At 39.2% G+C, this 25,858-nt stretch overlaps 1 protein-coding gene across 1 annotated transcript in view; it reads left to right on the forward strand.

The window, feature by feature from the left end:
- Positions 1–1,441: 1,441 nt before the first annotated feature.
- Positions 1,442–25,858, forward strand: part of FBXL17 (F-box and leucine rich repeat protein 17) — a gene marked incomplete at its 5' end in the record, with an annotated part of 274,284 nt that continues 249,867 nt past the window's right edge. The window contains 5 exons of the mRNA XM_039385142.1: positions 1,442–1,572; positions 4,741–4,810; positions 5,857–5,979; positions 9,757–10,014; positions 10,754–10,885. Of these exons, the coding sequence (XP_039241076.1) occupies positions 1,442–1,572; positions 4,741–4,810; positions 5,857–5,979; positions 9,757–10,014; positions 10,754–10,885 (714 nt within the window). The remainder of the gene's footprint in view (positions 1,573–4,740; positions 4,811–5,856; positions 5,980–9,756; positions 10,015–10,753; positions 10,886–25,858) is intronic.

Here is a 25,858-nt window from a genome sequence, read left to right on the forward strand (position 1 = left end):
AAAAAAAATATATATTTATAGGATGCTTTGTGGAGCTTTTTTGGTTGGGGTTTTTTTTTGTTAGTTTGTGAGGGTTTTTTTTTTCTTCTCTCTTCCTGCTGAAATGCTAACATTTAGCAAAAGTTCAAAGTAGTCTTTTTTTGAATATACAGCTTGATATATCTAGCATACATTTCATGTAGAAGGAGTGTGGATGTCTTAAGGGTCTAATGTCTGAAGCTCATTGTGTAGGGACTCGGGGGTAAGGAAGACAATTACACAGAATAAGTTTTATTTCTAGTTTTTCTGGTTGGACTCTTCAGTAATATTAATCAGCATCTTCTTTCTTCCTTTCCCATCCATTGTGTCACAAAAAAATTATTCTAGGAAGTTCAGAAAAACCCCAGAACTTGGGAACTTGATCAGGCACTCTTCTTTGATGGTCTAAGTTGTGCCATGCAAGGACTTAGTTTTTAACTGCATTAAAATCAATGGAACCATCACCTGATTTAGAATGGTGGATTGACTCAGGTGGAATTCTGTGAAATTAGTTGCATTTTGTTGTTGAAAGGTTAAACAACTTGTTTACATGGCTTTTCTCATGTAAGGGATTTGTATGATTGTATCAATTCAGAGTTCAGCATGTGATTTGTAATTTGACTGAAAACTAACTCTAGCTGTTAGTTGGCTTTTGCTGTCCTGAGTGTTGCATTGTTGGATTTTCTTTTCGATATAGAATCATTTAGATTGGAAAAGGCCTCTAATGTCATAGAATCCAACCATTAGCCCGTTACTGCCAGCTCCACCACTTATCCATATCCCTAAGTACCACTTCTACGTGCATTTTAAATACCTTCAGGGATGATGACTTCACCACTTCCCTGGGCAACCTGTTCGAGTGCTTGGCAACCCTTCCAGTGAAGAAATTTTTCTAGTGTCTAAACTATACCTCCTCTACCTCAACTTGAGGCTGTTTCCTTTTGTCCTTCCTTGTTGCCTGGGAGAAGAGACCAACCTCTACCTGGCTACAACCTCCTTTCAGGTAGTTGTAGAGAGCGATAAGGTCACTCCTGAGCCCCCTTTTCTCCAGGCTGAACAACCCCAGCTCCCTTAGCCACTGCTGATAGGACTTGAGCTCCAGACCCTTCACTATCTCTGTTGCCCTTGTCTGGACTCACTCCAGCACCTCAATGTCTTTGTAGTGAGGAATGGAGAACTGGACACAGGATTCAAGTTGTGGCCTCACCAGTGCCCAGCACAGGAGGTGATCACTGCCCTGGTCCTGTTGCCACACTGTTTCTGGTGGCCAGCTGGATGTAACTCCATTCAGCACCAGTCCCTGGGCCTGGATGTCCGGACAGTTTTTTACCCAGCAAACAGTGCACCTGTCCAAGCCATGAACTGCCAGTTTCTCCAGGAGAATGCTATGGGAAATGTTGTCAAAGGCTTTATTGAATTCCAGGTAGATAACATCCACAGCCTTTCACTCATCCAACAACCGGATCACATTGACATAGGTGGAGATCAGATTGGTCAAGCAAGACAGGCATTTCACAAACCTGTGCTGGCTGGGCCTGATCCCCTGATTGTCCTGTACGTGCCACATGCATCCTGTACATGCGTCACATTTGCCAACATCCAGTCAGTTGGAACCTCCCTGGTTAGCCAAGACTGCTCATAAGTAATTGAAAGTGGCTTGGTAAGCACTTCCACTGGCTCCATCAGGGCCCAGATCCCATTTGACCCCTTAGGCTTGTGTGTGTCTAAGTGGTGTAGCACAATCCCCCTTGGATTGTGGGGGGGGTTCATTCTGCTTCCTGTCTTCCAGCTCAGCAGACTGGATACCTGGAGAGCAACTGGTCTTGCTATTAGAGAATGAGGCAAGGAAGGCATTAATGGTCTTCAATGAGTCTGTGTGAAATCTTATTTCAAAGCAAGAGCTTTATGTTTAAGAACATACTATGTCTGGAAGGTATGATAAGGCCATCAGTGGGGAGCAGAAAGTCCCAGAAAGTCTCTTGCATCCATTGAAGGGGAAGAGAAACCCACTAATCTTAACTATCACATGAAAGGGTGAAGCAGGAAGCACTGACATCTTTAAGGAATTTGAGCTAAAAGAGGGTGAACTGAGAGTGAGTAAGGAACAAGAGTTTGCATCTTTTGCAGAACTCTGCTTCCTCTACCCTTACCTTTTGCCAACAGGGTAAAAAAGAAAGTGTGAAATGATTCTAGAAAGTGTTGTTAAACTTTTTTTTCCCTGTTGACAATGCTGAAGGATATTCTGGTGCTTGGAAGGGGGATTAGACAGAGTTGTGGGAGAACAAAAGGAACAGTGGATATGAAAATGTACATGTTTGAGTACAATTTTCAGTAACTAAACATGCTAACTAGTAGAACCATTGCCTTCAGAAAGTTATCTGTCATAAGCAGGAATTAGATGAACAGGCTTGGGGGTAAGACCGGTTTTAGCTTTCAGCTGTATTTTTACATCCTTGGGAATTAGAAAATTTAAGTCAGGACAAATTAGCTGCCACAGTATCAGTATATATCTAGAGAATAAAATTGAATTAAAGGGTGGTGAAAGTCATCAAGGTGAGTTGAAGTGTTTTATGCATTAGTGTACTATGTAACTAAGTAACTAAGTACTGGTACTATGTACCAGTAACTAAGCTAATCCCTTAATGTAAGGATGATGTGTCACTACTTGGAATATGTATAGTCTTTGCTGCAAAATTCCATTTAGTGTAGTTCAATACATCTTTTTTTAACAATTGCACACTCTGAAGAGAAGTTGATGTTTTACCTGGCATTATTCAGCATCCTTTTATAGCTGGAACTTTTACAGCTACTGCAGACAAGGCCTTGTCTTTGAACACATATCGCTTGTGTAACTTATGTGGCTACTCCTGTTTGTGCTGAAACTTCTGAAATGACTTGTCATTGCTTTTCCTCCTCATGGCTTCGTTCTGATGATTGTTTTCTAAGAAGTCAACTTGCAGCACCTCTACACTCCTTAATTGTTTCTGCAGCTAGAATTCAATACAGCATGGACTAAAACATGGCTACAAATGCTTTCAGGCATTTCTTTCAGGATATTGTCTATGCAGATGTACTGTTTATGTCAAATACTGAGTCAAACTTGTTTCTCTTTTGTTTCTTCATTACTACTGCATGAAACAATGATAGCAATGCAGTAGCAGTAGGTCTGTGATTTGTGAGGGCTTTTAGTGGGGTGGTAGTGTGGTGGGTTGATGCTGCTTGGACACCAGGTGCCCACCAAAGCAGCTCTGTTGCTCCCCTCCTTAGCTGGACTGGTGAGAGAAAATATGGCTAAAGGATCATGAGTTGAGATAAGGACAGGGGGAGATCACTCACCTATTACTGAAATGGGGAAACCAGGCTTGACTTGGGGGAAATCAATTGATTTTATTTTAATCGAATCAGAGTAGGATAAAAAGAAGTAAAACTAACACCTTCCCCCCACCCCTCCCTCCTTCCTGGGCCTAATCGTTTCATAATTCTCTACCTCCTTCCCTTAGGGGTTCAGGGGGACCAGAGTAGAGATTACGGTCAGTTCATCATACATTGTTTCTACTGCTCCTTCCTCATCACAGATTGTCACTCCTTTCTTCTCTGGTTGTGATTTGCTTCTGCCCGATGGCTTTTTTTCCCCTTCTTAAATACATTATCCCGGAGGTGCTGCCACCGTCACTGGTGGGTTCAACCTTGGCCAATGATGCATCCATCTTGGAGCTGCCTGGCACTAGCTCTGGACAAAGAGAAAGCTTCTTGCAGCTCCTCACAGAAACCGCCTCTGTAGCCCCACCACTACCAAAACCTTGCTATGCAAACCCAAACCAAACAAAATAAAATACAAAAATTATTTATGGGCTTTCATTTTCACAGCGGCAGCTGGATTAGCAACAGTCTTTCCTGTTCTGTGTTTGCTGTGTTCTTTGTATCTGCAAGCTTTTGTTCCTCAATGTAAAGGTGGTATTTCCCCAAATAAGCATATTTATTTCCTACTGGAGTAAAGGCTGGTTAAAGAATTTTATGATGCCAACCTTGATATCCTTCTTAGTATTGAGTCAGTTAGATGTCTGTCTAAATGTAATGTAGATCACGTTGCCTTGTTCTCTTCTAAGGTTTTTGTAACTGGTAGAAGATTCAGTTTTCTGTTCCCTGCTGATAGCAGGAATTCAAGTTTCCTACTGCTTTTCCTGAAAATTGCCGAGCATTGTCATGCTGTCACCTTTTCTTACATTTAGAATGACACTTTTACAGCAGGAGTGTCAGATGCCAAATTACCACTTGCTATTTAGTGCTTTCTTTCTCCTTGACTGAGGGAGACAGTATTTTTTGGGTACTGATCACAGCCGTGTCCTCGTTCTGTCCATGGATTCACCATTACAGACAGAGAACTGCAGAGAGGAAGCAGGCAATTGTTGATTTGCCCTTCTATCTGCTCATGTTCAACTGATTGCCTCAGGAGAATCATCCATTGACTCTGGTGATGGTCAAGCAAGGGCCCCCAAGAAAACAGGATTCACACACAATCCTTCAACACTGAGGAGTCTTGCATAAGAGATTGTGAGTTTTTCATAGCTAGAAGAAGAAAATGGGAATGATAAATCTTGCAAGCATTTACAGAAGGTCATGAATTTGACCCCTTCCCCTCTTACTACAACTCTCTTTCATGAGGGGATCTTGTAGGGATATGCATATTTAAAGCTGCTGAGATAACTGTACCCCTTGTTCTAGGTTTATGGTGGTTATTCTTGACAGTTGGTTATCTAGTCTGTTTCAAAGACCACTCAATGATGAAAGTTTTGTAAGTTGCCAGGTATTATATTTCAGTGCTTCATTACCCTTTTCTTTATTTTTTTACCCCCTTTGCCATCCCTTTTCCTTGGCTAAACTCCCAAGTGCTAGTAGTTTCTTTCAATGTTTTCTAGACTTCAGTGCTTTCCTGTGGACTCTCTCTAGTACTTTCAGATTTTCTTGAGAAAATTGCCTGAGATGGGCAGTAGTGCTTCTATTTAGTATTCGATGTCCTCGTCAGAAGAGTGGGAGGACTTTTTCACGTTTTGCGGTCTGTGCTGTGTATCTTAATGCCATTATTGCCCTTTCTCATTATAGGATGACATGTAGATATAAGGTCATTTGTGGTAACATGGTACCTTCGTATGAAACTCTTGGCAGACCTTTTTTTATATTTATTAATAACCAACAGTTCTTCTGTGGAAGGGCTGAATGTAATAAATGTTACAGCAATTTATGAGCCTACCATAAAAAAGAATAAACTGTGACTTTTGCAGGCAGCTATAGTGCTCAAAACCTTGGGGTATAAAATGCTAGTTGTGTGCTTAAGTTCCCTTGTATGGCACTGATTTGCTCTGCTAATCTGTGCTACCATCCCATACCCCCTTCCCACAAGACTGGTGTTTTAATACCTTTCTGACTCTTCTATTCAGTTAAAAAAATAAAAGGAACGGTTTTCCATCCATTTCAGAATGGGAATGAAAACACCTTTTAAATGGCTTGCAAAATAACATTGAGCTAATACTTGTATTTGTAATTCTTTAGGTATGCCATCTCAGAAGCATATTTGAAACTTAGTCTAAGAAATGAGAGCTTAAGTAGGATACATTCTGTTTTTGGTTGTGCTGAGGTGTCTTATTAGTATTGTTTGTTCTTCGGGGATGTAGGTTTTTTTGTTATTGTCCCTGACTAATCAAGTTGGGGGCAAGTTCTAGATCTGTGTGTTACAACGCATGTTAATGTTTTCCTGTCTTTTACAAGATGAATTAGTAATAAAATATTTCTGTCTTCAAAATATGGTTACATCTGACAAATATTTTTTTTCTTTCTTTACAGATATTTTCCAACTTATCTCTGAATGAGCGTTGCCTTTCGGTGTCATTAGTCTGTAAATATTGGCGTGACCTCTGTTTAGATTTTCAGTTTTGGAAGCAACTGGATCTCAGTAGTCGTCAGCAGGTATGAAAATATCATTGCAGAAAAAGTGTTTTGATGACTCAGGACTTGTACTTTGGACTGAGGGCAAACAAAAGAAACACAAAAAATGGTGATATCTGTGCTTTCAAGGATTTTTTTACTCTAGGCTGAAAGTGTCCGGACCCTTACATTAGCTTATTTAAATGCAGTGTATTTTGACTGAGATCTGTTGTTAAATGGTGTAAGGACAAGTGCTGTTTGAAATGGGTTGTGGGTTACCTGTCTCAGGTCTGCATCACGCTCTTGAAGTTTCTTGTTAATTAGTTACTTGCAGGGGTTTATAAACACTTCCTTTAGAGTTTCATGAAAATTCATGGGAATTCGAGGGTCCCATTTGAAGAAGGAACAATATGAACTCATCTGTGTTGGAATATAGAATACATACGGAGTATTATTTTCAGGTCACCAATTCATAAGAGAGAATGCAAATTCTCTTGCTTCTAGAATTACTAGTTAACATGTTTCTGAACCACTATAGAAAAGTTATGTAGCAGATTGTCTGATTTTTATTTTCTTTCCTCAAGGGACTCCAAAGCACCCTCACACCATGAGCCTGTCTTTTAGCTCTGTAGGTGTTGTGTGTCAAAAAAATGTTTTCTTCAGTGTCTTGAGCTGTAGCCTTATTTTGCTACAAAGATTTTTAATGGTTTTGTCTATTAGGTATCTCCAGTAAAGGATTTCACTAGAGTTTATCAGTTGTGGCATTGTTCTAACAAATTGCCAGGTTTTTATGGAGTTCTGAAACCCATATTAAGCACAAATGTTCTTCTTGGAGAAGTGTGGGGAGAGTTTCGTGATTTGGGCTGTTTTGTTTTTTTTTTGTTTTGTTGTGGGGGGTTTTGTGTGTGTGTCTTTGATCAGGCATTGTTTGTTTGTGGTTTTTACTTAGATTTTTTTTTTTTTAAATTTGTCACTGTGGTGGTTTAACCACAGCCAGCAGCGCCTCCCTCACTTCCACAGCAGCAGGACTGGGGAGACAATCGAAAGGGTAAAAGCTCGAGAAGTCATGGGTTGAGATAAAGACAGTTTAATAGGGAACGTAAAAGCCACACACACAAGCAAAGCAAACCAAGGAATTAATTCACTGCTTCCCATGGGCTGGCGGGTGTTCAGCCATCTCCAGGAGAGTAGGGCTCTATCACGTGTGATGGTGACTTGGGAAGCCAAGTGCCATCACTCCAAACGTGGCCCCCTTCCTCCTTCTTCCTCCCACTTTATATACTGAGCATTATACCATATGTTCTGGAATGTTGCTTTGGTCAGTTAGGGTCACTTTTCCTAGCTGTATCCCCTCCCAGCCTCCCGTGCTCCCCCAGCCTCCTCACCAGTGTGGCAGTATGGAATTCAGAAAAGGCCTTGGCTCTGTGTAAGCCCTGCTCAGCAGTAACAAACCAGCTCAAATCCAAAACACAGCCCCGCGCTAGCCACTGTGAAGAACATTAACTATACCCCAGGAAAAAGCAACTCAGCCGTTGTCTAGCAAACAGCTCCCTGATGAAATAGCAAGAAAAAAGCTTAGACTTGCTACAAATGGAAAACAGATTGAATGCAGTGAAGACTGTTCCTTAACTGTATCGGACAAAACCAAGAGAGATTCGTGTTGCTCTCTTGCTCTCTTTAGGGTTAAAGCTAAATCTCATCTGTGCCAGGTGGTGAATAAGTAGTTCTAAATTGTTATGTTAGAAATAATTTCATCATGTCAGGTTTTTTGAAACTAAACTTTTAAAGTGAGGGAGTTCTATGTATTATGTCTTACCTGCTTAGTTTTTGTGTGTTTACTCTAACTTACAAGCTTGACCTTAAGGATATCTCATGTTGCTTACGAGCTTTGTAGAATTGTCTTCTTTTAAGATTATTGTCTTGTTAGCTGACTACAATGTGTGCAGGTATGAGGTCGACAGAATCATTTTTCTACCAAGGTGTTAAGGAAACTTCCCTGTCCAACCATTCAGGAGCCATTCTGGAAGTTACATTCCTACCACCTAAACTGAGATTGAAGCCCCTTAGCCCTGGTGGCTCCAGGGAGCCGATGGAGGCTCCACTTGACTCCCCAGACCCCCCACACTCACATAGTCAGACCAAGTTTCCTTATGGACTCAACCCCAGGTTTCCCCTATCAGAGTCTCAGACCTCTGGATCCTTAAAGTAATTTCATCATAATGCAACAGCAGAATAACAGCTCGAGCTGGTGCTTCTGAGGAGGGACCTTGAACAAAGGTACCCCTGGGTGTTTAAACCCTCACAGTCTGTATGGGGGCAAGTGTGGGGTCTTCTTGCTGAGTCCTCGGCTCCTGCTGTGTCCCTGAGTGTCCCTCACCTGGCTGTGCACAGGTCCCTGTGCCCTTTGTTATGCAAAGGGTCAGCACCAGTTCATGACCTCTTGCCTCGGGCTGTAGTTCCACTGCAGCTGCACACAGAGCTACCTGTACTAAATGTATTCTTCAACAGTCCTCCCTGTGTTTTAATCGAGCATACCCACTAACATACTACAAGGGTAAAGAAAAGTTTCAAGGTATTTAACCACTGCCCTTCCACACAACATTATTACAAGTAACAAACAGAATTAGGGCTAACGATATCTGCCCAGCCCGATAGCTGGTCTGCTATCACTAGCAAATGTTTCTAGCCAGTCATAGGGGCATTGTGGGTTCGAGTCCCATCTGAGTCACCAAAACTGTTGTCCCAAAACAAGTTCTTTCACCTGGGGTACAAGAGGCTGATCCCCACACAGAGTTGAGATACTTGATTTGTTTACAGTTCTGCACGGGGGGGGGGCTGCATGGTAAATCCACAAAGCCAGCACTAGAACCATCAAAACTTTTCATTATTTATACATTTTAGTAAACAAAGGCAGTAATGCTCACTGGTTACAAGTTACATGGTTCTCTTATTCATTAGTAATCTACCTTCTGCTGGTTAAATGAGTCACTTCTTCTTATGCTAATTAATCCACATGCTCAGTCTTCCACTTTTTGGGCTGGTGGGTTTCTTGTATCAGTGATCTGTGGTGGTTGCCATCTCCCCCTGCCAGAATTGTCTTTTACGCAGTTGGAGCTGATTTCAGCTGAGTTGGCTTTGTTAGTTTCTTGCTTATCTTGGGAGTTCTGCCAAATGTACTTGTGGTCTGTACATTCTGCATTCTCTGTGTCTACTGCGAGTAGTACATCATCTCCCCAAGCTTTGTTTACCTCCCCCAGGAGCTGAGATCACTGAAACTCATCAAGCCCTAAACCTTAATAAGGCAGTTCTACCAGCAAGTAATTTATATTTCTAATACCAGGACGTCACACATAGCCTCTTTGCAATTACTGAAAAGGGAAGTAGGTCCAGGTTGCCCTCCTAACTGTGGAACTCCGTCTGAACTTGAGATCTTCTGGCAAGTTGGGCAGCTGTTTGTGGTTCTTTTTGTGGCAACACAAATTCCTGGAGCTGCCCAAATTTATTCTGTTTGTCTAGATATTGCTTCTGTTGCTCTGTCAGCTTTATCATGAAAGCATCTAGCCACAATCTAAATAGTCTTTGTCAGAATTGGCTTTCTCCCGATTGTCCATGTTCCATCAAAAGCATTAAAACCCCACCCCCCCAAACAAATCAATTACAGTAAAATATTCACATAGGTGGTATTTGTAAAGGTATGTAGTTACATTCTCCCAATAGCTCATGGAAATGCATCTTTCAAATAGTCATTTTTGTGCTAGTGAAATTTAAAGATTTTAATGGAAAAAGTTATTTTTGAGTATTTTTTTTTTTTCTTTGCAGGTCACTGATGAACTGTTGGAAAAAATAGCATCAAGAAGTCAGAATATTACTGAAATCAATATCTCTGATTGTCGCAATGTATCTGATACAGGAGTATGCATATTAGCAATTAAATGTCCTGGGCTCCTAAGGTATACTGCCTACAGGTGTAAACAGCTTTCTGACACCTCTATTATTGCAGTTGCCTCTCAGTGTCCTCTTCTTCAGAAAGTGCATGTGGGCAATCAAGACAGACTCACCGATGAAGGCCTGAAGCAGGTAACCATCTATTCCACAAATTTCCTGTGTAAACTTAGTATATTTCAACTTCTTACCAAGTGCAAAAAGGGACCTGGAAGAATGTACTCCGTACTCCTCTTAAGATTTAATTAAAATCAGAAAAAAGCTTCTGTTTTAAAAATTGTTTTATGGTGAGTTCGGTCCAGTAAATGCTGTTCATTTTTTTTTTTTCTTTTTAATACCTAGGGATTAAATGATCCCCTTTATTGCTAAATCTGTAGTTTGGCATCCTATACTTCACTTCTGTCTGACTGAATTTTCCTGAGCTTGGTTGCTGTTCTGAACCTGCATTTAAGTAACTCCTTTTTGTATCATGAATGCTGAAGGTGTCACATCTTTCTTTGTTAGGCATGCAGGAAAGTTTCATCAACTCTCTGAGTGTTAAAAGAGCATTTAGCTTAAGCTGTGAAGTAGTTAGGGTAAATCAAATATGCTGTTAATGGTTGAGCATAAAGGCATTGTTAGCTACTTACATATATACCCTATAAAACCCCTAGTTCTTATGTGCTGTTCTTAGCTCGGTTTTATTGACTGTATTTAGCAGCTTCATTTTGTCATGTATGTAATTAAAATCTTTCTTGTTTGCATGTAGTAGTTAAGAACTCTGTAAAGAAAGATTATTTTTAATGGGGGTGAAGAAAGAGGAGGAATCTTAACTCCTGACTCTTCAGTCAAATCCTGTTGTTGTTTCTTTTTCCTTTGATTTCATTAATTGCAGCTGGGTTCAAAGTGCAGAGAATTGAAAGACATACATTTTGGGCAATGTTACAAGATCTCAGATGAAGGAATGATCATTATAGCTAAAGGCTGTCTGAAGTTGCAAAGAATATATATGCAAGAAAACAAATTAGTAAGTACATATCATGATTTTTTACTTCCCAAGGTATTTTCATTGTCAAAAGCTTTCTCTTTTTATCTGTTTAAAATGTTCTTCTGAATAGCTGCTTTTTGCCAGTGAATTGCTTAAAAACGTTCTCTAGCTGTGAAAATTGCGATTCTGCAGAGATGGCTTGGAAGGTGACCCAAAGTACAAGTTAAGCTAAACATATTAACTTTTAGTTTTCAACATAACATTCCAGGAGTAATTGTTTGGGAGATGCCTGATTTCTGTAGGAAAATGCTTAGTTCGTGTGGAATGTTTCTTTTGTTTCTATGAGTACAGTAAAAAATGCAAACTTATCTAAATTACAAGATATTTGGAGATTGGGTTCTTGATTACAAGTAATATGCTCTGATAATATTGTCTTGAAATATGCCACTTTCTCATCAAGATAAAGTAGAGCAGTGTGCCTGTGCTAGTAAAAGGAAGTTGAGAAGTAATAAAACGATTTTGTGTCCTAGTTATAAGAGCTTCTGAAATGATGGTTTCCAATGTAGAAAGCCAGTAGCTACTAAATGGTGTAGTAGAACATAAAGTAGAACATAAAGCAGAACTTTATGGTTTTTGGGTTTTATTCTTTAAAATTTTTTCTTGCAAGTAAGTAGGCAAGCTTGCAGTTGAATTTTTAACTATCAGCTAATGTTATGGTTATAACCTTTTGTTTAAAAATTGTTCAACTGGAACAAACAAATTGTGATTGTAAGAAAACAATGTACGTTATATTCAAGAATTATTTGATACTTGACTTCAAATAGATAAAAGATATACTAATGCTTAAGATAGTTGATTTGAGAATGGTTTATATTTAAAAAAAAAAAGGCAGATAACTATTGGTTTTGGTCAGAATTGTGGAAAGTCGAAAAAATAGGAGATAATGACCAAACTGAGATCTCAGTGGTTAGCTTTGTAAAGTCCCACTTCAGCTCCATAAATCTCTATATCTAAACATATGTCCTAGGTAGAACAGCTGGGACCAGTTCATCACTGTGTGGGTGTAACCCAAACTGTGTATTCTACAGCCTCCATGTCATTGCCCAGAAACTGTTAGCAATAGACCATTTGCAGTAGCTGCCCAGAGCACACCTGACCCCTCAGGCTATAAGCTGGGTGTTAAGAGGCCTCTGAGATAGGAGGATGCTCCTGTCCTCACACCCACGACTCACAATCACCCATTATAGAACTCCCTACCCTGAGGGAGGTACTGGGCATTCCTGTCTGAACCTGAGGGTATATAATCTTGGGGTCTTGGGACTTCTGGTACCACTCGTGGGTTCCAGAGGAGGACCAGAACCTCGACTGGACTGCGACCACCACTCGCACCAACAGGTTTTTTTTTTTTACTCTCCTTTTACTTTGGACTCAGGGAACAACGTGGGTCTCAGCACGGGAGCCAACAAACACCACTCTGTTAATGCCCCACGGTGCTGGGTTATACATCTGGGTTTTTGTGGGCTAAAACCAATTGTTTGTCTGTATAATTGTATTTATTGTATTATTTTTATTAAATTGTTATTCTGACTTATAATCTCTTTTGAGTTGGGTTCATTTCCCCTACCGGTTTACCTTTAAACCAGCACAACATGAAATAAGTTGTAAAGCTGTTATCAACTCCAGAGTGTTGAATCTTTAGAATAAAATAACACTTGAACAATGCCACTATATGACAAAGCTTCAGAAACTGCTGTGCTTTCCCCTTGCCAGGGGCAAGAGACTTTCAAATCTAGTTGAAAATGTAATTTTGTACAATGAACAAAAAGAAATTGCACAAGTTCTCATGCAGTTGGTAAAAGAAAAGTTTTCACATTCCAAAATAAATGAAAAACAGTAGTAACTGTTTAATGCCACGGAGTTATCTTAAGAGGGAGTAGTGGTTGGCAAATGATTTGTCCAATTCTGTGGGTTACTTTTGTCTGTAAGACTGTCTTTTTAAAAAAAACCTTTAATATTCCTACTCTTTTGGTGAAGGTGGTTTGGGGAAATAAGTGTATGTGTGTGTGTTTTCAAAATAAGTAGGTATTCATTCTATGAAATCAAAATATTGTGTGGCAAGAAGAGTGTTCTTGACTTGCGAGGGCTTGTTTTGTGTTTTTGAAATTCTCAGATTGTCAGTATGCTGCGGAAAGAATACTCCTTCCCCAGCTTTGTAAGCAACTGCTGTAGCTTCCATGTGAATACTGCAAATAGAGTCTGTGTTTTGTATTTTCTTGTTTATTCCTTTTTCAGAGGTGCTCAAAATGTGACTCTTACAGGCAATTTCTGTTAATTTCAAGATGTGTAGTGCATTACAGATAGTACATGATAGTTGAGTTTTCATGTAGACTCGTCTCACACTAATGGGTTTTTTCGCTTCAACCACGCAAAGGCAACCAGCAGCTAAATAATGCCTTTGTGAATGTTACTTTGCAGTAAAATGTGCGTGAATCAGGCAGCACAGTTCACTTGCTTCATCTGTTGCTAAGTAACTCCATTATCAGACTACTGAGCAGAAACAGAGAAAGCAGAATTTATGTTCTGATTGTTGAATATGCTAAACATTTCACAGAAAACTAGAGCCTTTCCTATCTTTGAAGTGCTGATTATGTCGTGGTAATAAGTGAAAGCTGCAAATAATAAATGGCACAAAAGATCTAAGAGGAAAAAGTTAATGTTGCAAGGCTAAATTAATAAAAGGTTTTTGTTGTTTGTATAACTGTTTAGGATTTATATCTCTTGAAAATATGTTTATTTTTCTTCTGTGCTTTGAATTAAAGAAAATTATATGCTGAGCCTCTTTTCTGAAGCATAGTGGCTGAATTGGGAACCTAGTGAAAAAAAATTATGACACTGCAGGACTTTTAAGTATAGTGAAGCTTGTGTGTGCTGGTATGTTGGGATGTCTCTCCTTATCTGTCTCCAAGCACTCTGGTACAATCAAGTAATCTATCAGAAATTCAGAAAACAGATTATAACTGTGCCCAGACAAAACCAGAAAATTTCTTAGCTTCTTGGTTTAGTTGGACTTCCTATTTTATGGTCATGACTGCTATGGACTGCTATAGCTTCCATGTTTCCATCATGTGCATGATTAATGTAAATTCAGCTGGTGGAAGATGAATGGGTTAATTTCATTGTTATCTGTTAACCAACTGGTTTTTGTTTTTGTTTTTTTTTGTTTGTTTGTTTTTGGTTTTTTGTGCGTGTTTTTGTTTGTTTGTTTGTTGTTGGGTTTTTGTTTGTTTTTTGTGTGTGTGGTTTTGTTTTTTTTGGTTTTGTTTTTGTTTGTTTGGTTTTTTGTCTGTCCACCCCAGATAGAGAGCACATACCTTCAGCTGCAAAATCAAAGAAATGCTCCACACTAGCTTATAGTGCTCTCACTTAGACATCGACTGTGGTGTACTTAGCCTGAATTTTCAAGGAGAATTAACACTTTTCATTGCAGCCTTTCATAGAAGAGTGGAATCCTGAAAGGTTTTAAAGGTTTTGTGACTTCATCATAGAGAGATGCAGAAGTTTGTGACTACAGTGCACCCAAAGGCGAGGATTACCTCCAGAAGCAATTTGGTACAAGCTGTCTGTAAACTCTCCTTTCTTTATTATCAATAGAGTTGATCTAGATTTGGGAGCTCATTTTAGAGCTGAAGAAAAACCTCCTCCACTTAACTAGTTTGATTTTACACGCTATTTTCTTTTTAATTACCTTTCCTTAATTGAGTGACTTAACGGCTAAAATGGCTAAAATACAGTGGTTGCTGAAACTTAACAGATAGAAGTTACAAATCTGTTCTTCCCTTTTCCACTCAATGTCTGTGTTTTTTTCATGATGAATTGGATGTGAATGATGAGAAAGATCTTCTAAAGATAAAGGGAGGTGGAGTTTTAGATAGTGGAAGAGAATGACAACATTCCTACCTCTAGACTTACTTCCCTTAATCTCCTTTCTCTTTTTCAAGCCCTTTAAGGGTGGATGGGAAATAATACTGCAACTAAGCTACTATAGGTAGAACGCTGGCAGCATTTTTTCCTTTCCAGTAAAATGATCTTGTGAAGTAGATCCTTAAAGACAAATTATGTGTCTGATGGTTCCCAGATATAAGGGAACTGCCTCATTAAGGCAGTTATGTTCTAACTTGACCATGTTTTTAGTTCTTTCTAGTCTCTTGCTTCTGTTCAGGAACAGTGTCTGCTGTGAGTGGACATTTCAAGATAACACTTTGAGATTTTGGCCCAACTGGCAATATGTTTGATGTGTGCTAACAATTCTTTAGTAAATATTTTACAGTTATTTAACGTTAATTTAACGATTTTCTTAAAGGTGAGTATTCTGTTAGTGTTCTGCCCACCTTTGCAGTTTGCAGCAGATACGATTTGAAATTCATGTTAACTGTGATGCTATGTTTGATAGAAACTAAAATATTTGAGATATGTAAATAATATACTTTTTTAGTTTTAGTAAAAAAGAATTAAGGTAGACTAAACAAAACATTTCAGTTTTGTCACATAATAGAACACTTAACATATGCTTTTAAAGCATTGACTGGAATAATCCTAATATAAAATCAGCATTGTGTAATCTGGTTCATTTATGTCTTACTGAGGTTCCCCACCCTCCTCCTATTTTTTTACTTTGGGAAGCATTTCTCTTTCTACTTCATACAAGTCATCTACAAAACACTTCAGCATTGTACCCTGTGCATGACACAGGGTAAACGTGGAGAGGAGAGTACTTTACTCTCAGTTTAGTCCAGATAAATTGTTTCAGGAGAGAAGTCAGTATTATGAGGCATATAAACACCTCAGAGGTGTAGAATGTATAGACATAACTTACTTTGTTTCGCTGGTAGCAACTAAATGAAAGAAAGTTTATTGAAAAACACTCCAAAAGATTGTAACATCCCTATCCTTTTTCCATTCCCCACAACGTATACCATATGCTATTTTACTTTTTATATACAATTACTTAAAACTGTTCTACTTGGAGGAATTTCAGGAAAAGGGGTGTTTTCCCATGCTTCTTTTTGCATACTTTCCCAAATTACTTTCGAACTACATTATTTCATTATTCAAGGTTTCAAAAAGAGCTGTAGTTGTTCAGACTTACCCCTTCAATACCAGTTTTTTAACCAAAATCTCATGTTCAGCAGGACCCTGCTGCTGGTTTTCTTTGTGGACACTTCCTTCTTTAGGCACAACCAGGTTGTCTGCAGCAGAGTCTCAGGCACTGGATTTATAAAAATAAATAATCCAATAGAGTGGAAATCCCTGGGAATTTATATCCTTATGACTTATACCGCTGCTGCTCATGTGCTCTTCACACGCTGTGTTCCAATAATGATTTTTGTTCTATGCTCTTGTAACACCTTAATGGATTCTTTCTTGAACTTTGAGTTGACGTCTTGTTGTGTGGCAGCTTCTGCTGGCAACTGTAGCCTCCTCATCTGGTTTTCTAGTGCACCTGCTCACTGGCAGAGCATGGAAAGGTAAAAAACCACTAGACTTAGGATAATAAACATTGCTTAGCAACAACCAAAACTTCAGTGTGTTATCAGTATTCTTCTCATACTAAATCCAAAGCACAGCATTGTAGCAGTTACTGGGGAGATGACTAAGCCAATTAATTATTCCAACCGAAAGCTTATCCAGGTTCAAGTTTGCAGCTTCTGGCCTAAGGCTTCAGCAATTCCAGCTACTGATCCTAAGCAAGCAACATACTAAATCACATAGCACTGTAACTCCATGTAACTTGTTATACTTAGAACTTACATAATTGATAGTGATTCAGCTAAAGTATCTCTCAATAACTAATTGCTTGCTAAATGTTTATATGTATTTAGGATGATTATAGAATCATAGAATGGTTTGGGTTGGAAGGGACCTTAAACATCATCTGGTTCCAACCCCCCTGCCATGTTCAAGGACACATCCCAGTAACCAGGAGGCTCAAAGCCTTATCCAACCTGGCCCGTTCCAGAGATGAGGCCTCCGCAACATCTCTGGGCAGCTTTTTCCAGTGACTTACTGCCCTCATGGTAAAGAATTATGTCGATACTGAGATTGATATCTCTATATTGTAGTTTTGGATAATGGTGCTTTATCTTCCGTCAAGTATTAAATTAGAGTTTTCTAAAGCAAAAATGTTGTACAGATGACGTACTGGTGCTGTAAAATAGTAGCAATAAAGTCCCTCTTGTATTTTAGTTTCTGAAACACATTACATATGCACCAAAACCAACTAATCACAGAATCATAGACTCAACCGGGTTGGAAAAGACCTCCGAGATCATCAAGTCCAACCCTTGGTCCAACACTGCTGTGGTTACTAGACCATGGCGCTAAGTGCCACATCCAGTCTCATCTTAAAAACCTCCAGGGACAGTGAATCCACCACCTCCCTGGGTGGATTTACCAAAGAAGTAAGTTCAGCGCTTTAGAAATGCACTGAACAACTGTACTGATACTAAGCTGAGGTATGGGAAGCCATGCCTTCATAAGAACTGTTTGAGATGTCTGTTTAATAGTAAAAGCCTTGTGGAAAATTTAGTCTTTCAACAAGCCTTTCTGAAACATTTACTTTATTCATTTTTTTAACTCAGTAAAATGGTTTGGTCAGTTCTTTAGAAATCTGATACAGTTTATTTCTCAGAGTTCGATATTTTTTTTTTCCACTTTTTTTGTTTAGATCTGTTGCATCTGGACAGTTTCTGTAATACTGTTCTTACCATAAAACATTTATATAGAGTTTGATGCTAATAGAAGAAAAAAGTGGTGTACTGGTGTACATGTGCATAAAGAAGTATCTGCTGTAAAGGCTTATGAAGCACTATGCATGCGTTATTTTCTACATAAAGGTTTCCGTAAGTTATCTGACAATAAGTACAATATGGTGTCGTCACCCTTAGGTGGCAGCATTGACTTTGTAGTGGTGACACGGGCCTTTGAGTCCTTGCTGTAGGGAATTACCAGTGCACAGCAGATAATTTCGGAATATTGTGCTGGTTCCACAGATCCTTCTTTGGTTCAGCTGCCAGGATCGCCGTCAAAGTAACTCCTAAGTGTCTTAATAAGGTCAGCTATATGGTTTCACCACTCTGTGCTTCTTTTCTTTTTTCCTTTTTTAACAAGTACTGCATTTATTGAGCTTTTTAACCAACTGTTCCATGTTGTGGGCTTACTTGTAGAGTGGGTGTGTGTGTGTACACATTTTTAAAGCAACTAACAACTGTATTGTTACATTAATTGTACTTCTTTACTTGTTAGGTTACATGTAGTTGATAAATGGCTGTGCCTACTCTACAGTGTAAAAAAACTTTCAATTTTTGTATCTGTATGAAAATTAGTTATTATACCGCTTAGAGTATTTCTTTGGGCTGTAATTTACTACCACTTTTAATGAACATTTTATGTATAAAACTATATAGTACATACACTGTGAATTAACATAATAACAAAGAACTGAAGGATGGAATAAAACAGGAGTAGAAAAGTGACTGATGCAGAACTTTCTGTTACTTTTTGGTCAGCATTATAAGGTGATTATTAATTTGATACTTGCAGGTGATGTATTTTGCATATAATAGAAAAGGTTAAATACATTTATTTATATATTCAAGTGACATCCGCTTATGCCTGCGCATTATTGTCTGACGTGTTAGTTAACTTGTACATCAAACTTAGGAAGAACTGTAACAAATAATATTCTTAATGTTGAAGATTCAGGTGCTTAAAGTCCAGGTGGATGGATGTAATGTGAAAAACCTAAATGCAATGTACAAGCAGATTTCAGCAAGGTGCGAGTTTTAAGTACAAGTCAGTGTCTATGCTTTCGGTATAGTTAGTGAAAGAGCCGTAGTATACTGTAGTTGAAATACACACCACAGACAATGGCAGTACAGAAATTAGTAGTAACTATATGGTATTTCTCTTTTTCTGTTTCTGTTTTTATGAAGTGCTCTATCAAACTGCAAATGGAAATTTGAAATGTAATTAGTAGTCAGCTCAGAAGATGCCCATACACTATCTTTACAGTAGTTTGTGTATTTTGACCTATTAGCATTTTATGTAAAAAAAAATGCATGTAAGTAAAAGCAAATTAATAGACAGTTGCAATAGCACGTTGCCTTCAAAAGAGGCTTTTACTGAAGCTGAAGAAACTCCATAGTAATATGTAACTGCTATACTGAAAGAGATGACCAGAAAAAATATACACAGTGAAATTATATATTTTTTCCCCTCTGGATTCCAGTAATTAATAAATTTTTTGAGAAAGTTTGTGCTTTGTACTGATTACTTAAATGATAAATTGTTACTGAACTAAGCAAAATGATTAATTATGTAGGCTAGATTTGTATAAATTTTAATGGACACAATAGATCTTGAATTAAAGTAGAGTGTTGAGTGTAGGCACTTTGGATTCTTTTGGGTTTTTTTGTGGGGTTTCTTTGGCTACTTGTGTCGCCGAACAAGTTATTTGAGCTTTTAATTAAAAACTTGATGACCAGGAATTGGTAGCTGGACATGGAGCCTTTTTGAATGTTTGAAATAGCCATATTTAATTGTCCTTTGAGTCAGTGGTCCAGATATTATTACACTACTTTAGTCATAAATCAGTTTACATGATACTAGAATGAAAAATCTTTCCACTAAAATGTGTGCTGCTAGATATTAAAGTCACCTAAATTGAGCTGAAATAAAAATCTTCAAATTTCCATAGTTAGTGTTTGTTTATTTTTTTTAATCTAGTGGTAGCTTCTGTCAAAGAGACTACTGGCAAACTCCAGATGAATTATTTGTAGTTCTTCATTTGTTAAGTTGGTATCTTGATCCATACTGTACTTCGTAAAAATCTTCAGCCATTTGCTTAAGGATAGCAATAAATCAAAACTGATAGTATATCTCCTAGTGAGCTGTGATGCTTACTGAAAGAGATCACAAGTGTGATGCTGTGAAGCAAATCCTTAAAACTGTCAGCATTATTATTTTAAAATGGTGGTAATTTGCATCAATCAAAGATTGATTATATAGGGCAAAGACAAGATTATGTAAAAGTAATGAATGACAGACAGGCATCTTTGTTTATATCATCTGTTCCTGCAAATTCCAGTTGAGCTTTTTATCTTTCTGAAGCTAGAAAAATGAACTTGTCAGATTTCCGAAGCTGTGTGAAAACACTTTGTTTCCCAAAGAACTTCACTGTAACTTTACATGGGTTACAGTTTTAAGTATGAGAGATGAAGCCTTATACGCAGTTAGGTGTAATGGGAGTAGGTTCTACAAATGTTTGCACTCCCTCTCCTCGTGTTTCCATAGTGACCAGTATCTGGGAACACACATGGATATGAGGAGGAGCTTGTGTGCTTATAGCTAGTTGTGTTCTCCAAAGTACTTTATTGTTGGTATGTATGTGACAGGGCAAATTGAATGGACATGGATTTACACTTGGATTTCCACTTTTACTGCAAATTTATCAGCCATACCTAAACTTGCTTTTCATATTCCACACCTTAAGTATTTAATCCTAGAAATTACAGCATTATTTACTGTAGAATTGACTCTGGTCTTTCATCTGTCATTGTTCTTTTTATTCAGAATGCAAATGTTTAAAAAACTGTGTTTGGACTTTAGACATAGATCCTGTGGTACCTATTGTAGCTAATCTTGAATGTCCTATTCTGCCTTTCAGAACTATGTACAGTTTTGCCCCAGTATTTTTCAGAGTCCTTAACTTAGTGTTCCTCCTTTCTCCTGTTTTGTATTGTTTGGTTTTTTTTTTTAATTTTATTTTATTTCATTTTATTTTATTTTATTTATCCATAATAACTATCAGAAAGTTCTGTTGTATCTGAGACTTTCCCTAAAGATTGTCTTGCTGATGTGGTCGTCAGGCACCAACTTGTGATTGTCTTCTGGTCTCTGTGCTCTGTTGCATCCAAATGTGGTGGATTTTTTTGTTTGTTTGGCTTTGTGGGGATTGTACCTTACTCTGACATTATGCAATTATGCAATGAAATTATTGTTTTATAAAACTGCAAAATTATTTTTAAACCTTTTAAGCTTTTTGAGGGTTATAGCTATGTGTCTCTCTCTGTTTTGTCACTACTACTTTACTGATTCTTTCCCCCATCCCACCACAGGCAATGAGCAACAGCCTGTGTGGGGCTGAGCTGCTGACTGGGGTTGAACCATGACACTGGAAAAGTTAGTGCTGGTGTTCCATCTCGTACCAGTGTGGTAAAATTATAAGTATGTTTTAAGAATACCTTCCGTCTGAAATATGAAAATGTAAATTAGAAAAAAAAATCTATTACAAAATCATGGTGAAAAAGATCAGGAGGGATGGACACGCTTCAAGAAGGAAGTCTTGAACGCGCAGGAGCAGGCTATCCCAGTGTGCTGAAAGACAAGCTGGTGAGGAAGATGGCCAGCCTGGCTGAACAGGGATATTTTAAAGGAAATTAGGGGAAAAAAGAGAGCTTACCGATTATGGAAAAAAGGGCTGGCTACTCATGAAGAGTTTAGGAATATAGTTAGGTCACCTAGAAAGAAAATGAGAGACAAAAGCACAATTTGAACTTGATCTAGCCACTTCCGTTATGGATAACAAGAAGTGCTTCTCCAAGTACATCAATAGCAAAAGGAGGGGCAAGGAAAACTTCCATTCTTTGTTAGACATGGTGGGGAACATAGTCACCAAAGATGAGGAAAAGGCTGAGGTACTTAACACCTTCTTTGCCTCAGTTTTCAACACTAAGACAGGTTTTCCTCAGTACAGCTGGCCTCTGGAGCTGATAGACAAAGACAGGAAGCCGAATAGCCCCCCTGTAATCCAGGGGGAAACAGTTACAGCCTGCTGAGCCGTTTGGGTCCTCACAAGTCTGTGAGACCAGATGGGATCCATCCTAGGGTGATGAGGGAACTGGAGGAAGAGTTCACCAGGCTGCTATCATCTACCAGCAGTCCTGGCTCACTGGGGAGGTCCCAGATGATTGGAAGTTGGCGAATGTCATACCCGTCCACAAAAAGGGCTACAAGGAGGACCCAGGAAACTACCGGGAAACTACCCATCAGCCTGACCTCAGTGCCTGGCAAGGTTATGGAGCAGACCATCCGAAGTGCAATCATACAACATACAGGATGGACAAGGGGTCAGACCCAGCCAGCACGGGTTTAAGGAAGGGCAGGTCCTGCCTGACCAACCTGATCTCCTTTTATGATCAGGTGACCCGCCTGCTGGATGAAGGGAAGGCTGTGGATGTGTCTGTCTAGACTTCAGCAAAGTCTTTGACACCGCCTCCCACAGCATTCTCCTGAAAAAGCTGGCAGCCCATGGCTTGGACAGGGGCACTCTGTGCTGGGTTAGGAACTGGCTGATGGCCCAGAGAGTGGTGGTGAACGGTGCTGCATCCAGTTGGTGCTGGTCACTAGTGGTGTCCCCCAGGGATCAGTGTTGGGCTCGGTTCTGTTTAATATCTTTATTGATGATCTGGATGAGGGGATTGAGTCCACCATTAGCAAATTTGCAGATGACACCAAGCTGGGGGGAAGTGTTGATCAGCTGGAAGGCAGGAGGGCTCTGCAGAGGGACCTGGACAAGCTGGAGAGATGGTCTGATTCCAGTGGGATGAGGCTCAACAAGGCCAAGTGCCAGGGCCTCCACTTTGGCCACAACAACCCCATGCAGTGCTACAGGCTGGGGACAGAGTGGCCGGAGAGCAACCAGGCAGAAAGGGACCTGGGAGTTTGGATTGACAGGAAGCTGAACATGAGCCAGCAGTGTGCCCAGGTGGCCAAAAAGGCCAATGGCATCCTGGCCTGGATCAGGAACAGTGTGGCCAACAGGACAAGGGGAGTGATTCTTGCCCTGTACTCAGCGCTGGTGAGGCCACACCTGGAGTGGTGTGTCCAGTTCTGGGCCCCTCAGTTCAGGAAGGATATTGAGGTGCTGGAGCAGGTCCAGAGAAGAGCAATGAAGCTGGTGAAAAGTCTGGAGCACAAGTCCTTTGAGGAGAGGCTGATGGAGCTGGGGTTGTTTAGCCTGGAGAAGTGGAGTCTCAGGGGAGACCTCCTCACTCTCTACAACTCCCTGAAAGGAGGTTGTAGCCAGGTGGGGGTTGGTCTCTTCTCCCAGGCAACCAACAGTAGGACAAGAGAGCATGGTCTTAAGCTGTGCCAGGGGAATTTTAGGTTGGATATTAGGAAGAAATTTTTTACGGAGAGAGTAATCAGACATTGGAATGGGCTGCCCAGGGAGGTGGTATATTCACTGTCCCTGGAGGTTTTTAAGATGAGACTGGATGTGGCACTTAGTGCCATGGTCTAGTAATCATGGCAGGATCAGGGGTTGGACTTGATGATCTCGGAGGTCTTTTCCAACCCAGTTGATTCTATGATTCTATGATTGGGAAATATTTAGTTTTTAACCTTTTTCTGCTTAAACAGAGAGAAAACACCTGAGCAGTGTATAAGCTAAATGGAAATGAAAGTAACTTTTTCAAGGTGAACAAAAAATTACTGCTAATGTTGATATTATCTAACTAGTACTTCTGTGTAGTAGGAAACAGTTGGTATTTGGAGGGCTAATCTAGACAAGAAATGACAGTAAGTTTGTTTCTTCTAAGCTTCAGGGTGGTTAATTGAAATGACAACAAACACATGCAAGTAAATGCTTTGAAATGTGCTTCCCTTACTGGTAAAGGCTAAAGAAATAAAAGTGCCTGGCAAGCTTGTGTAGCTTGATATTCGCGCTCTTAGGAGATGCATTCTGTGTAGGGTAGAAAAGTATCTCTGAGCTCACTAGCTACTTGTATGGCATTTGCAAAAAAGCAATCAATCACAGGCCAGAACTCTCTGGCTGAGTTCTGCAAAACAGGGTTTGTTGCGAAGAATTGGTTCTACTCTGTGCTCCCACTTTCTTCCCATGCACCATCTCCACTGTTCTGACCTGGGTAATCTCAGCCCTGTGAAGTGGGGGCATTAAAAATGAGTGGTTTTCTGCTGGGTTGATAAGCTGAGCTTCACTGTGCAGTGAAGTTTGAGAAGGTAATAGGTCTGTGAAGCATCATGGCTGATGTTAGGGCAGGAGTGTGCTTCAGGGTAGACAGGAATGGGCATCTGTTAAGATAGCTTTACTGTTCCATTAAACAGTATAGTGAATTATGGAAAAATTTCCCCATACTAAAAAACTAAAACAGAACAAAAAAAAACCGCTCAAAAACCCAAACACAAAACAAAAACCAGAACCAACATCAACAAGAAAAAAACCCCACAACCCAAAAAAACCTCACCAAACAAAAAAAAAACGCAAAAAACCCCCATAAGGGTAAGGTTTTCACAAAGTGTTTTCCTTCCTCCCAAAAGAAAAAAAATACTGGTTTTGGTAGATGGGCCAGTGGGCCAACTTCAATGTGTTTGAGTGTGCAGTGGCAACTCTAGTTTTCCAGAAGACTTCCTCTCTAACTACTTCCAAGGGTTGCATTTTTACAGCGATGATCACCCAGTCACATAGTGCTGCTATTAAAGGTGTAGCTGTCCGTCTGCTGTTGTCTCCCTTATTAACAAAAGTGTCATGTGCCCAAAGGATTTATTCTGAGCCTTGTTTGTTTGGAGATGTGACACTTCTGATGCTCTCAGTGATTTTGCACTAGAAGTAGGGTTAGCCAGTTTGCTGCTGTCAGATTTTGCAACAGGGATGTTGCAAAGATGTTGTGACAAAAGAGGTGTTTACTTTGCGTAGAATATCAGCTTTGCAACTCCCTTCATCTGTGCAATTCTCTTTTACTGGATTTTGTGTTTGGAGACTTTTTATAGTTTTTAAAAGATACTTTTATAAACACAGTTTTATAGTTTTATTTAAAATCTTTTTAATGCTTTTTAATACTTTGTTTGATTTATTGTGTAATATACATGAAAATTAAAGGTGTTGGTTGCACTGAAGTTGTCTGTTTGGAGCAGGGGGGAGTGATAGTGTTAACCTTGTGCAGCCTCTTGAAAATACTAAGGGCTGCTTAGTTATGTGGAGAATACCTGTACTATACAACATGAGTAAGAGGTTTGTGATTGTATTCTTGAAATTGGATTATGTCAACTACTATGTAAGTCTGTTTAAATATAATTGTTATTTCATGAAAATGGGAATTTCTGGAATGAAATAGTGGTTGATAATTTCTGTGGTTTTAGGCATTTATGAAAATACCCTAATGGTGCATACTTCAGAAATTTGTACTGTATAGATTTCAAAACAGCTGTATGTAGTACCATTTTCCTTCGTCATTTTAGTGCCCATTACATTTCAGAATATCTTAGAAAATTCATTCTTCCTATAGGGCTTATTCTTGTGCTAATGTCCTGTTTTGTTTGGTTTTTTTTTAAATGTCTCTTAGCACTGTACAGTCTGAAAAGCACTGTACTATTCCTGTTGCTCATAGACTATAATTTCTCCAGATTTTGAAGTATTTGCAATAAACTTTCAGTAACAATCTAGTTTTGACGTGCCTATAATGAGATAGAAATAGTATGGGTGTTAACAGTATGTACTTCCTGTTCTTTGCCTCTTTGTTTTGTTTTTTTTTTTTTTTATTTTACTTGGGAAAGGTGTTGCAAATAAACTATTATGGAAGGGTTGCTACAGCTGACCTTTTGTTTTTTTTGATTGTGATACTAGTCCTCAGTGAACTGATGTGAAGCTGTGGTGCCTGTAGAGATAAGTGGTTGATTTTAATTTTGCTGCAAGAAAAGATATCTAGACAGTGAATTTTAAACTTGAATGGCACTCCTTTTATACTAATGCTATTATACAAACTGAAAATGAGGAACACCATCATCCTTTAGAAGTAGTAATTATCTTTTTGTGTCGGAAGGCAACAAAGTTCTTGTGATTTTTATCTGATAGGACTGTGATGTCCTGTGAAGGCCTTTACCCGCCTCCTCTGTTGTGGGTGAAGTTATCTGGAAATTCTAAACTCCTTTTCCTCT

This window comes from Pipra filicauda, unplaced genomic scaffold, assembly GCF_003945595.2.
Source record: "Pipra filicauda isolate LSUMZ 115617 unplaced genomic scaffold, ASM394559v2 scaffold399_size640512_pilon, whole genome shotgun sequence".
Classification (NCBI taxonomy): domain Eukaryota; kingdom Metazoa; phylum Chordata; class Aves; order Passeriformes; family Pipridae; genus Pipra; species Pipra filicauda.